Source organism: Amphiura filiformis, chromosome 5 (assembly GCF_039555335.1).
Source record: "Amphiura filiformis chromosome 5, Afil_fr2py, whole genome shotgun sequence".
Classification (NCBI taxonomy): Eukaryota; Metazoa; Echinodermata; class Ophiuroidea; order Amphilepidida; family Amphiuridae; genus Amphiura; species Amphiura filiformis.
Window position 1 is genome coordinate 74,642,762 of NC_092632.1, and position 13,389 is coordinate 74,656,150.

At 35.7% G+C, this 13,389-nt stretch overlaps 1 protein-coding gene across 1 annotated transcript in view; it reads right to left on the reverse strand.

Moving 5' to 3' along the window:
- Positions 1-13,389, reverse strand: part of LOC140151706 (homeobox protein Meis1-like) — a 95,166-nt gene that overhangs the window by 74,462 nt on the left and 7,315 nt on the right. The window contains exons 4-5 of the mRNA XM_072174042.1: positions 9,630-9,680; positions 9,038-9,088 (exon numbers count right to left, since the gene is read on the reverse strand). Coding sequence (XP_072030143.1) covers positions 9,038-9,088; positions 9,630-9,680 — 102 coding nt within the window. The remainder of the gene's footprint in view (positions 1-9,037; positions 9,089-9,629; positions 9,681-13,389) is intronic.

Here is a 13,389-nt window from a genome sequence, read left to right on the forward strand (position 1 = left end):
TAGTACTACTTGCTTACTTGCCAATGTCTCTCATTTACAATGTACCTCTTGACTTTTATCTTTTTTTCTCCAAAAAAGTCAGGATTATTGGAATCTTCAGACCTGGTATGTTTATTCGTTCATCTTCAATTCAAACAGCCTTTTTTCTGCCTCTTTGTCTTAGTCGATTGCAACAAAACCAGGTTGGCTATATTTACTGTGGAATAATGTTAATATCTACTCTAGATAGCTAGCTATTGTCAATAAGCATAAACCTCTCAAAGGAGACACACAAAAATGTTACCAAAATTTAATTCTACTTCTGCAGTACAAATTAATTGTCAGAGCATAATCCATGCAGAAACATAATTTGATTTGGTATCATACAATGGCTTTTCAAGTATTGACAAAAGCTTATAATATCTCATCAGAACCTAAGATTTCAGTGAGACTTCTTATAGTATGTATAATTGAATTCATATAATTCATAATTAAATAGAGATCCTTTACAGCAGACTGCTAATACATAAGTCTGCATTGTACGCAAATAACAATGTAACTTGTATTTCAATCGAAGATTGAAAATTTATGTTTTTTACTTGTAAACATATGCAGCATGCAGGGGCATAGCCTGGATTTTTTACTACGAGTACGAAATGTGGACTGCTTTCCTAAAATATTGGCTTACATGCAAAAAGTAGACTTAATCCCCTGCACCTCCTATCTCTGCTCATGCTAAGGCCGTATAAAATTAATGTTTTGGATTTGGAGGATTTTCATGAATAGATGAGGGAGGGAGGGAGGGAGGGAGGCAGTGTTCGAATTTAGGAAAAATAAATGGTTGTCCCACGGACAACCAGATTACAATTTCTGGTTCTCCGTCTAAGTTTTTGGTTGTCCGTAGGCCTACAATGTGACTTTTGGCTAGATTTATGGTTGTCCCGGACAACCGAATCAGTATTTTTGGTTGTCCGGCGACTTTTTTAGTTGTCCCGGGCAACCGGACAACCAAAATTTCGAATGCTGGAGGGAGGTGTTTGAGAAATTGAAGCGGTAGGAGACGAGAACTAAATTTCATACGGCCTAACATAACTGTACAAGCTGTATCAAAATGATTGGTACCTACATTTGTACATTAAAATCCTTCATTATTTGTTTGTTTGCTTGCTTTATTGAATTTGATTATTTACTTGTTTACCAAAGCTCATCAATGTCAAAGTATAGTCAGTTGACAAGCTGCCAACCCACTTATTTATAGAGCTTCGGCCATGAGGTCACTTGATACAAATTTCATATAGATGATCCAAGTTTACCATCACACTTTTTTTTAAATACCAAAAGAATTTCTTCTGATGGTTGAATTTGGGTTGAGTCAGGAACCATCTGATAACTGGGGTGTGTGTACATGTGTGTGCATTGAACTCCTAGCTACCAGGTACACACATGACCTTTGTCCTCGGATTGACCTCAAAAGGTTAAGCCAGTAATGTCAGGGATTGAGACCCCAAGCATAGAATCAGCTTGAATCATCAAGATTTCACTGATGTACTTGAACAATTAGGATGCCAAGTTCACCCCTAGTCATAGACATCGTTTTTCCAATCAGAGCATCATTCGCCCTTTAGTTTTTGGGCAAATCAAAAGCAGCCATCAAGTATTAATTCTAGTTTTGAAAAAAAAAAGAAAAAAAAGATGATATGGCCCTACATCTTTAAAGCCTGAAGTTCAAAACTATAAGAAAACTTTTGAAATATCCTCCTTTAGCTTTAGTATCCAAAGGCATGCCTGGTATGGAAACATAATATCTTGGCTTACCAGATGAACCCAGTACTATAAAGGATTTATAACATAGTGCTATAGCAACAGATAGAGTCAACCTCAACCATCAGTGTAAATTGAAGGGCTAGTAGTAGAGACTCAGGCTGTCACAATATGGCTCTTGCTGTTGCCTGACCTCAACTGACCTCACCACTAAAACACATGCACAGTTGGTGCAATCTGCGTTCATCCTGTGGTAGTTCATTTTCATCAAATTTTGCCATCACTTTGTTACAAAATGCAGAAGTTAATCCTCTCTATCTATCTCCAACTACAAATATAGGCCTACAGGATAACTTCACAAAGAACATTTTAAATTCTCAGACTCCTAAACATCCCATCAAGAGAAAAAATATCCATGAACTTAAAAATAGGTCTGTGTTTACATAGGAAGACCTTAAGGTTAATTGAAGTACTCAGTGAGCAGCTGTTCCACATCACTGTTGTTAGAAGATTCTCTGATACAACACAACACATACCTGCTCCTACCTAAACCATCTAGACCCCTCAAAAACATGCAAGATGCAGAGAACTCTAAAGAGCAATGGGATAGGGTTCAATTAGTCTATGGTAAACACAACACTATTCGGGAGTTCTAGTTCTACTATAAAAGGAATATACTTTAACTTTCACCAACAGGCCTAGATACTAGATGGTATCCACTCAATATAAAAGGCTACAGAAATTTGCACTCGTGTAGTGTACTGGGACTTTTAACCTTTTTGAAATATACTTTTTTGTCTGGCACTCTTGGCACACAAATTAATGAACCAAGGGCTTCTAAACTAGGTCTTCATTTATATAAACTTTGTTACATAACTTATAAAAGCTAAGAAAGAAAAAAACAAACAAACAAACAAACAAACAAAATAAATCAATCTGAAATATCAATTTCCATGTAGCCTTAAATATTTATCTTACTTTAATATATCATGTCCAAATATTACTATCATAAACTTATCATCAAACCACTGAAGTATAAATTTATTCTAAACATAGAAAATTAGCAGGCTAACATTATCATGTCTGTTTAGTACACAAACATTCCAACCATTTCAATAAAGATGTCATCATGATTTGTCTAGTATAAACACAACTGTATCAAAAAGCCATAGTGCCTGTCCCCCAAAGAACATTTTTGACATTGATTGGCTCAAAGTATTGCATTACATACAGGCAACCATACTGAATGAAGCAGTCGGCTGCAAGCAATGTATAAATACAGCCATTTTTTTCTTTCAAGTTCATTAGAAGCCAAATTTTGAAAAGAGCTCGAGGTTATACGTTGACCTTTGATCACAGTCCCAAACAGACAGGGAAAATAAACAGTGGGAGGACCATGTAGGATGCCACTTTTTGGGCAAATCAAAAGGAGAAAGTTTGTTTGTTTTTGAAACAAGTTTTTGTTTATAAGCGAACTCTCTGGGGACGACCTGAACAAAGACATAGCACAGTATGTTGATATGACCAAATAAAGAGTGCAGTGCAACTATACATGATGCCAGAATCGGCACCTCTCAACAATACTCAGAATTCAATTATATTCAATTTATTTCTCATTTCATAATCAAATATTGGAATTTCCCTCCATACAATATCCCCTCACAGGTGCATCCTGAAATAGCCACATTTTCTTTTATTTAAAGGCTGATAACCCCTTTCATTTCATACAAACATGCCTGTGACAAATCAAAAATGGTCTTTTATCCTCCGAAATCAAAGGTATCATGATTTCATTCACGCAAACCGCAATATGTAACAAAAAAGAAAAGAGTCCGAAGTATTTTAGTGTTAAAATTAATTGAGGAAAGAGCCGATTTAATGGTTAAGACTTGAGCACCAGGTCAGCATTTAAAGTTCAGCTGCCAGTCATGCCCCAATTCCTCACAAAATTGACCTGGTGAAAAAAAAACCTGAATCAAATCCATCAAATATAAAATATTCAGCGCTATTCACAGCTATACAACATTTGGCTATAGGAAGGAACAAAAAGTTTGAACCAGAAAAGTTTAAGCTTTTCATTCTAACAATACAAAATCCTATTATTTAAAATATCTTTGAATCTATTTCCATAGACAAGCTTAAATTTGGCAAATTCTCATCAGTACAGAGCTGCGTCTGACGCATTTCACTTAATTCATATTCTCTGAAAAATGTGTTGACTAAGAATTGACATTCTTTGATTTTACTGATAACTCCTGAAACTGAAAAACAAATGAAGAAAGAAAGTCTAAAATGAATCAGAAGCTGAATAAGGCATAATTATACAAAAATCACTTCCTGACCAATTGTTAGCTCATAAACCCCACCAATAACGACAAATCCAAACAAATTGAAAAAATGCTCTCCTCATTTGATCCCATGTATACTCTATCCCCCCAATTCAATACATCAGATGACTGGGTTGTACAGGAAACTCAAATTTCTCCCAAATGCCGAATTTCGCCGCATGGGGAATGCACGCTTAATGCGAAGCAACGACAAACACGTGTCGGACCGATCAAGGTGCTCCATAATGATTGAGTTGTGAAATAAAACAGGCATTAAGAAAAAAATAATAGAATGGATTCTTGTTCCAAAATAATAGAATGCTTAAGACTGACGTGTTCAGCGCACTCGTACAGCAACAGTTTTCAATTTCCCTGCCCAATTATAGGGGAAGGAAACCTCTAAATTTGGAATGTCCTGAGCGTGTCCCCAACAACGCTACTGTTACCCCTGTACTCCTGACACACAACCAAAAGACCTACGCCTGCAACTCCTCCGGGCACACAGAAAAATAGGCTAACATGGCTGCACAGAAATCTGCACTGGCATTTACACAGTTACCTAATCTTACAGGGTTTAACACCACAATGCCAGCTTCGATCAGAGCCCTACCTAGAACACATGAATGTAGCTGAATAAGTCAGTTCAGAAAGTTGCAACTTTATTCAGGCTTAATATATATCCATTCATTTTAACCTGCTAACCGTTGACTTTTGACCTATCTTACCAGTGATTTAAATCAATTTCAGTTAGTCAAGATATTCTGCCACTTACCCATAAGCCCACCCTGATCACATTCACAAATTGATTTGTGAGTTTTAAAATGTTATTGGCAAAAGTGTTTGCAAGTAGAAATCATGGATTTTGTGCAATCATGTACAAATCATGTTAATGTACTATACAAACTTCTGACTGTCCCACCTCATGCCATCTACAGTATGCCAAAGGTGTTTGCAAGGATTGTTTGCAATCATGTACTATATACAACTTCTGACCCTCCCACCTCATGCCATCATGTACAGTATGCCAAAGTTGTTTGCAAGGATTGTTTGCAATCATGTACTATATACAACTTCTGACCATCCCACCTCATGCCATCATGTACAGTATGCCAAAGTTGTTTGCAAGGATTGTTTGCAATCATGTACTATATACAACTTCTGACCATCCCACCTCATGCCATCATGTACAGTATGCCAAAGTTGTTTGCAAGGATTGTTTGCAATCATGTACTATATACAACTTCTGACCATCCCACCTCATGCCATCATGTACAGTATGCCAAAGTTGTTTGCAAGGATTGTTTGCAATCATGTACTATATACAACTTCTGACCATCCCACCTCATGCCATCATGTACAGTATGCCAAAGTTGTTTGCAAGGATTGTTTGCAATCATGTACTATATACAACTTCTGACCATCCCACCTCATGCCATCTACAGTATGCCAAAGGTGTTTGCAAGGATTGTTTGCAATCATGTACTATATACAACTTCTGACCCTCCCACCTCATGCCATCATGTACAGTATGCCAAAGTTGTTTGCAAGGATTGTTTGCAATCATGTACTATACAAACTTCTGACTGTCCCACCTCATGCCATCTACAGTATGCCATTGACCAATGAATTCAGCGCAGGGGTGTGATTTGAAGCACTCCTCTTAATAGCACCCTAAAGTAGCAGAATTTAAAAGCAGTTTCTCACAAAGAACGATTAGATAGATAGATTCAGTCACAAGTATAATTTCCAATACACTGACTAGGCCATAATATCAGTCATTCGCAAGCTGAGGAATTGAAATTTAAGAGGGGGCTGAGAGATTAAAATTGGCTGAAAATCAGCAGCAAATTTGCCTATTTTGTGCCCCGACCACTAAGACAGTTAATACTATTGCTTTAGTAAAATTGTTACCATTTCTGCACAAAGTGAAGTAACTTGGCATCAATTCTACATGGTAAGTGACATGATGACCATACAATATTATTGCTGATAGCAATTGATAGGCAAAAGCAAAGCATGTTGGAAGCAAAAAGGGCTCAAGAGCTATCAAATTTGTCACCCTGATAGTGGATTTGAGCCCTTTTCATTCCCAGCATGCATCACTTTTGCCTATCGATTGCTATCACTAGTATCAGCAATATACCTTCATGGTGCAATTCTGTATCTTTTAGGCAAATATATAATTTCTCTACTTTTTTATTTACTTTTCTGAAACATATTTCAATAGAAGAATTGAATTCGGCAGACATATCTTGACTAAAGCGAGTCAAATTTTGGTCACATTTCACTTCAAAGAATACACATTTTTATGTGATCCACACAATAGTGTAGAGCCCTAGATATCTCACTTGGTTCTCTACAATCCATGCTTATATACACTACCTACATGTACTTAAATTTTTAAAAAGAAAAGAAAAAAAAATTCTCCATGAGCTGAATATGTCAACTCGTTGACAAGATCGCATTCGTCAACATGCTTACAGCCCATACTGACATTGAAGGATCCAGACAATCAAAACATATTTATAATATCAAATGTTCATTAGTCCTGCCCCAATGTTCACCGACCCATTTCACTGTTGTATGACCGGTCGTGACACACATACACACTTCTACCAAAATGTATATGGGTTAATATGGTTTGGTTGGTAGAGAAGTAAATAAGATTTAAGCAACCCATGTGTTCTCGGCATGATTGATACCTTTTTTGGGGCGCCCTCTACGGAGGCGTCCCACAATATTGGCATGTACTTGTGAGTAGCTTCTAATTTCAGTCTTACTAGATTTACTCCGCAATTGTTGTGCTATTTTGCTAAAATTATGCCCTTGCTCAGAAATAAATCCACAATATGCTTGGATTTTATTTTATTATTGTTTTCTGTTATGCACAGGATAAAATGGTGTGCGTATATTCTTTGTTTAAAAGACAAAATTAATGGATTTGTAAAAACACCAAATAAATCGAGACCTTTGACCTTTGTAACCACTTTGACCTTTGTAACCAGTTTACCGCCTCTTAGAACCCGACAGACGGTGACCAACACTTTGGATTACAATAGCCTAATCTGAATGGCATAGTCCAATAAGCTCAAATAAACAATCATAGTGCAAAATTTGACCTAACTTGCAGAGTATGAGTTTTTGTACCCAAAGTTTCAAAGTCAGGCATCTTATCAAGATCAAGATAGTGATAGTGACATAACAATTAACACGCTTATCTTACCAAGGTCTTATCTATCTGCATGGGGTAATTGGAAATTATGGTGTAGCCTATTTGTTTTAAGGATGAAACAACTGGCTCCTTTTGCATGGAAATTAGAACAAATTACTATACAAGCTGTATCAAAAAGTTTGGTACCCAGCAGTTTTGATAGTAATTGAAAAGCCTGGTTCTTCCAAATGCAATATCGGGTCCCCTTAAAATGATAAAATGATCAGACCATAAATCTTTTGTGACTGTTTATGACATTAATCAACAAATTATGCGGATCCTAGATGTGTCGAGGATGTTATGTTTATGAACAAAGCGTTACGTTTGTATTTTCAACATTGTTAATCATTGCTACGTGTATGTTAACAAATGAAAGTTCTGTAATTATTTTAATTCTTCAATGCTAAGTTAGTAAGTATTCTTTTGGATATCATCAAATTGTAAATCTCTAGTCAGATTTTCAGTGTGTTAACAACTATGTATCAAAGATGTTACGTTCATGTACAAAACATTAACGTTCTTATCTTGTAAACATTGTATACCCATATAGCTACTTTTGAAGAATGAATGTTCTGTAATTGTCTTTTATCCTTCATCTCTATTAGATTTTCAGTGTATTAGCAAGTAGATGATGTATATGTATCACAGACGTTATGATGTATATGTATCACAGACGTTATACATTCATAAAAACTTTTCTTTTGGTCAACATAGGGGTAGATCCTCTTCTATACTATCCATCATATACCCCCCTGCATAACGAAATTCAACAATATTCAATATCCAAAGCAATATCATCACTACAATATGCCCCAAAATTGAACTCCCCACCCCACATAATCGCAAATTGACACGACAGCTTCATTCCAATTCAATTTATTTCATCCAAAACGGTCCTGTGATACACCTTCCCCAATCAAACACATTTGTCTTGCATTTGATCATCTTCTACTCTTCCCTAGAAAATATCATTATGATACCAAATCCCCGGGACCAAATCTAAACACCATGCCATGGAATTCACCATATCACGTCCAAGCTCACATAATTTGGGCGCCCCATTCCTTTTTCAAAGGAATTTTTATTATTCATTAAAGAACCAGATGCATGGCACATAGATTGAGATTAGGTGCTCAAGTCAAGCCTGAGCATGCATGCACTACCTAGGCAACGTAAATCCTATATACTGCGCATTCTTGTCCTATAATAAGACTCTGAGATGCTACCATGTTGATAAGGAGAATAGGATAGAGTGCCATGAAACAAGATGAAAATATTGCTTTAAGTTCTGCTTAAAGGCCCAGTGTGTTCTATTTTCGACATCTAATATCATTTTGATATGAAGTGATACATAAAAGCTCTCTGGAGTGGGATGAATCTAGGGTAATTTCTTGACATCTCTATCCAACCAAAAAATTCATATATTTATCTTCTAACAATATACACAGACAAACAGACATACACCCAAACACACACACAGACAGACTGACAGACACCCTGACAGACAGACAGACAGACAGACAGACAGACACCCTGACAGACAGACAGACAGAAAGACCAACAAAACACAAGCAAAAGTTCATATCTCTTCTAACAATACACATGCACAAAAACATACGCCCTACATTTAAACATACAATCAGACAGACGGGCGGACAGACAGGCGGAGGGACAGACAGACAGACACACACCCCGACAGACAGGAGGACACCCGACAGACACACCGACCTACAAAACACACAAGCAAAAGTGTACTTACCTTCTCCAATTCTAGGAGATGAAACCTCAATACCTGAATTGCTTGAATCATCTGCAAGAGCAATATTTAAAGCAAATTTGAGACAAGTTCGATGAATAATGCTTAAATCTTATTGTCTGCTAAAGTAGATAGTTTAAAATGCCTTGAAATATTAATTTGTGTCCCATTATCATCTAAATTTGAAATTAAATGCCCTGACCAATAAATTGCTGTTCATCGCTGCAAAGGATACCCGAGAGTAAAGCATAATTGATAATTTACTTATCATTTAATAATATTTAGCAGAATATATAATCATTTTAAATCCAATTCAATGGAAGTAATGGAACTTATAATTTAAAAATCTCATATTGCTGGACTCCAACCCTGCAAACTACCACCAACTGCTAAATTGCTAACGTAACGTGTGTCCATTGCAGCTCAAACAATCGGAAAATTGATAAGATTTCCGGCCGCTTTTACGAAAGCAAATACTATCATGGAGCATTCAAGTTGTGACTACATTGGTCAATATCAACAAATAGCGTGCATAGTGGATGTTTTTGTTGTGCTGATGATGTTGTTGTTGTATCCCCAGGTGGACTATACTCACCAAACTATCTAATTCCTCATTGCTGGAGAAGTACTGCTTATCTGCCCTTGCCTAGGAGGCAAAAACAACAAAGAATCAGTGTAATTAACAGGGAAAATAACGACACTAATTAAAGCATTTACAGAAGATGAGATTTAAAGCTTATTGTACACACCTTGCTGATGAGTGCAACCACTGTAGTAAGAAATGGCGTAACTGTGTAAGGCCAAGTAAAATAAAAAAACATGTTTCATGTCCGGATTTTTGAAAAAAAGGAGGAAGAGGGTGCTTTTTATTTTTTATCGCAAAATCGGTGTAAATGCCCATAATTTATAGAGCTGTTTTAGCATACACAATAATGCCTGGAAAAAGGAGGCCTCTTTTTATTTGTTGTTCTGAGAGGTAGGCCCCCTCAAATTATCTCAAAACATTCCAAAAGAGTTTCTTGTATTTAAGCAAGGCTATAGAAAGCATCTCTACTTCCTAGACATATTTTTTGAAAAGTTATACATGTAACTGAATTTCAAAAAATAACAAAATAATTGAAGAAACCTCAAAAAGGAAGCAGGAGGGGCCGTGAAACATGTTTTATTTTTTTATTTGGCCTAATCTCTTAACTTATCTAAAATTGTTTGAATCTTTCAGTTTTTTCTGGACAGTGTGGACACTATATACTATGTTTCATTTTCATTTTCACGATTTTGATTTTTAAACAGAGAATAATTTACTGAAAGTAGGAGTAAAATGGAAACAAATATTTACAGATTTGTTTACTTATTTTTCCAATAATACAAAAATTACAACCTTTATACAAATAATGTAACAAATATTTTGTTCATACAGCATTACAGATAATTCACAAGTTGCAAATAAACTACTGTAATAAAGAAATTTTTTCATTCACAAGAAATTGATTTCTTGTCTATAGTATTTGCATAGAAATATACGATTCCTTGTTCTTTTTTTTCCTTTTCCTGTTTTTTTATTTTTTGCCACTTAATTTCCTTCTAAATATAACCAAATGATTGACAGCGCAGGGTTGAATGTTCATTCATTACGTATCTTTGTTTCTACTCTTTGTTGCAAAACTCACACAGATATATGCATTTAATTTTGAAACGAGCAGCTAATAGAAATATCACATGTCTGCCGAACATGATAATAAAGAGTTGAATTCCACGCAGGAAATATCTGAAATCCTGGATCTTTACAATCCATTGGGCAACTATTTTATGCCGGTATATTGTGTTTGCTTGCGTGGTCGGCGCCAAGCTTTCCTTCAGACCTTCAGGCTATACGAGACCTCGCAGTTACAAAATATTGAACATTTTATTTTCCACAATGCAGTTTTGTCCCTATATCATGGACAGCAGTTCCTCAATTAAACACTGCAGTATCGTTAGAACACAAAGCAAATATGAAATTCCCTTTTGTTGACATTTGTTTCTTTGATTGACGCTGGGTGTTCACACAATGTTATCTCAGCGTAGATGATAATGATGATAAGTCAACAATAATGGCCTATTTACTGAGTGTACGACGGACCGAGTCAATGTGATCACTACCCATACCAATTGGAGGGCGAAAAAGTGTGATATTTCTGCTTCACTTCATTGTGAGAATTAGCACAATCATCGTAATCATTAATGTTTAAAAGTACATGATATGCTCACATTAGGCCACTAACAGTCAATTTTGAGTTTCCCGTCACATAATTTCTGAAAACAAGATAGGTAACTTTTTCATTATTCATTATTCATTATTTTTCTGCCTTTCATTATATGACCAACACGCATGTAAATTGTGTTGTTATTTGCCGCTCACTCACTTGAAGATGGATGTTAAGCCCAAATGAGATTCAAAAGTATATTAAAAAGAGTCGCATGGTTGACAGCAAAATTGATTTTGATTTTTCCACAAAAAATAAATGGATATTCATCATTTATTTTGCAAACATAACCAGTTTTTATCTGTATTTTTTGGAAAATCACAATAATGAATTCAAGTGAGGGTCAGAAAATGAAGTGAGGGCGGGTGACGGGAAACTCAAAATTGACTTTCCTTGGCCTTACTTCCAGTCATTATCACCTTCCCAACATTCAAGTTCATTGCTTGACAGGTGACATTTCATCTATTTATTCTTTTTTTTGTTGTTATTTTTAAATATATATTTTCCAACAGCAAATGAAGCATTTATGATTCACTTTATTTGTTTGTTATTTTTATCATGTGTATTTTCCAAAAGCTAATGAAGCATTTATCGCTAAAATTAATTTTGAATATCCCCTATATAATGGGTTAAATTATATTCATGCACTGTTTTCCGCAAATCAGGAACCATAAGAGAGGGGTCAGAAGGGGGAATGTAATTTTGGAGGCCAAGAAACCCACATTAAATTTTTTTCAAAATATGTGATTTCATGTAAAAAAAAAACCTGAAAACTAATACTCTCTACTAAATCTCTACATTTGGGTTTCAGTCAAGGGACCAGTAGCGTAGCCAGCGGTGGGGCAGGTGGGGGAAGAGTGCCCCCCCCCTGACAAAAAATGAAAGAAAAAAGTGCCCCTCTGACAAAAAAAAAAATGAAAGAGAAAATCAGGAGGGCAAAGGAAAAGAAAAATGGCAAGGAGCCCCTTTTCTAGCAAAATTCAGGGCCAAAATAGTGTAAAATACACAAATTTTCCGCACATTGTAAGAATAAAACCCTTTTCAGCCGGATAATGGGCGAAAATAGTGTAAAATACCATTCGAATTTTTTTTTTTGCCCCCCCTCTCTGAATCTGTGAACAAATTCTTTCAAATTTAAGAGATTAACAACAAAATTGTGTGTGCTTACCAGCAAATACCAACAAATGCATTGGAACCAATACATGTTTTTTTACCGAACACCATTTGTCAACTTTTAGTAGGATTCTTTCAGAATTACCCAGGCACTACCACAACTTCAATCTAAAATGGGTACAACTACTGAATAATCAATAAAAATAATCATTTTGATTTTGTTCCATAAAAATAAATCAGTTTGATGGTATCATTATTCTGTCATTTATTTTGTGTTGAATGTGTTCTTCATAATGAAACACATCAATGAAATCTATGTATTGCCAGCCCACTTTCAATCTTGACACCAGCATACCAATCTCCCAAAGATGAGTCATGGCCCAGAACTTTTTGAAAATGAAAATAAGCACTCACAAATAATTTTTCTCAAAGCATAACATTTTCATTGTGTTAATTTTTCAATTTTATGATTTCAAGAATAAATAAAGCTATGTAAATAAAGCTATTCTAAATTGCATCTTCTGAACAAAATGGTGTATTTAAATCAAGGATACTCTGGTACAAATATATTTTGTTATTCATTTTCTTATAAATCCTCTGGTGTGAAAATAAAACTCCTAAAATTATATGCCACAAAACATAAGGCCATGTGAGGTCAGACCATTCCTTACTTCTCATGGCATGGCATACAAAAAAGAAACCCTGGTAAAATGAATGGAAGTCAGTCTATTTGTGTACACGCCAAACTGATCTGCCTGCAGAACAAATGTCGGGCTTTTATAGTTGGGCTACCTAGCACCACTACCCTAAACATGGAGGGACGTATGGCCATATCCAAATATTTGCTATGTACTAAAGAATGGGTACTTGATACAGACCCATGTATCGAGATATTATTCATTGCTACAAAAGACTTTGGGTTATAATCACCTGGCCATTGTCAGCATAGGGGATTTATATTGAAATCAAACTCAAATGGAATTCAAGAGGTGTTAGCTT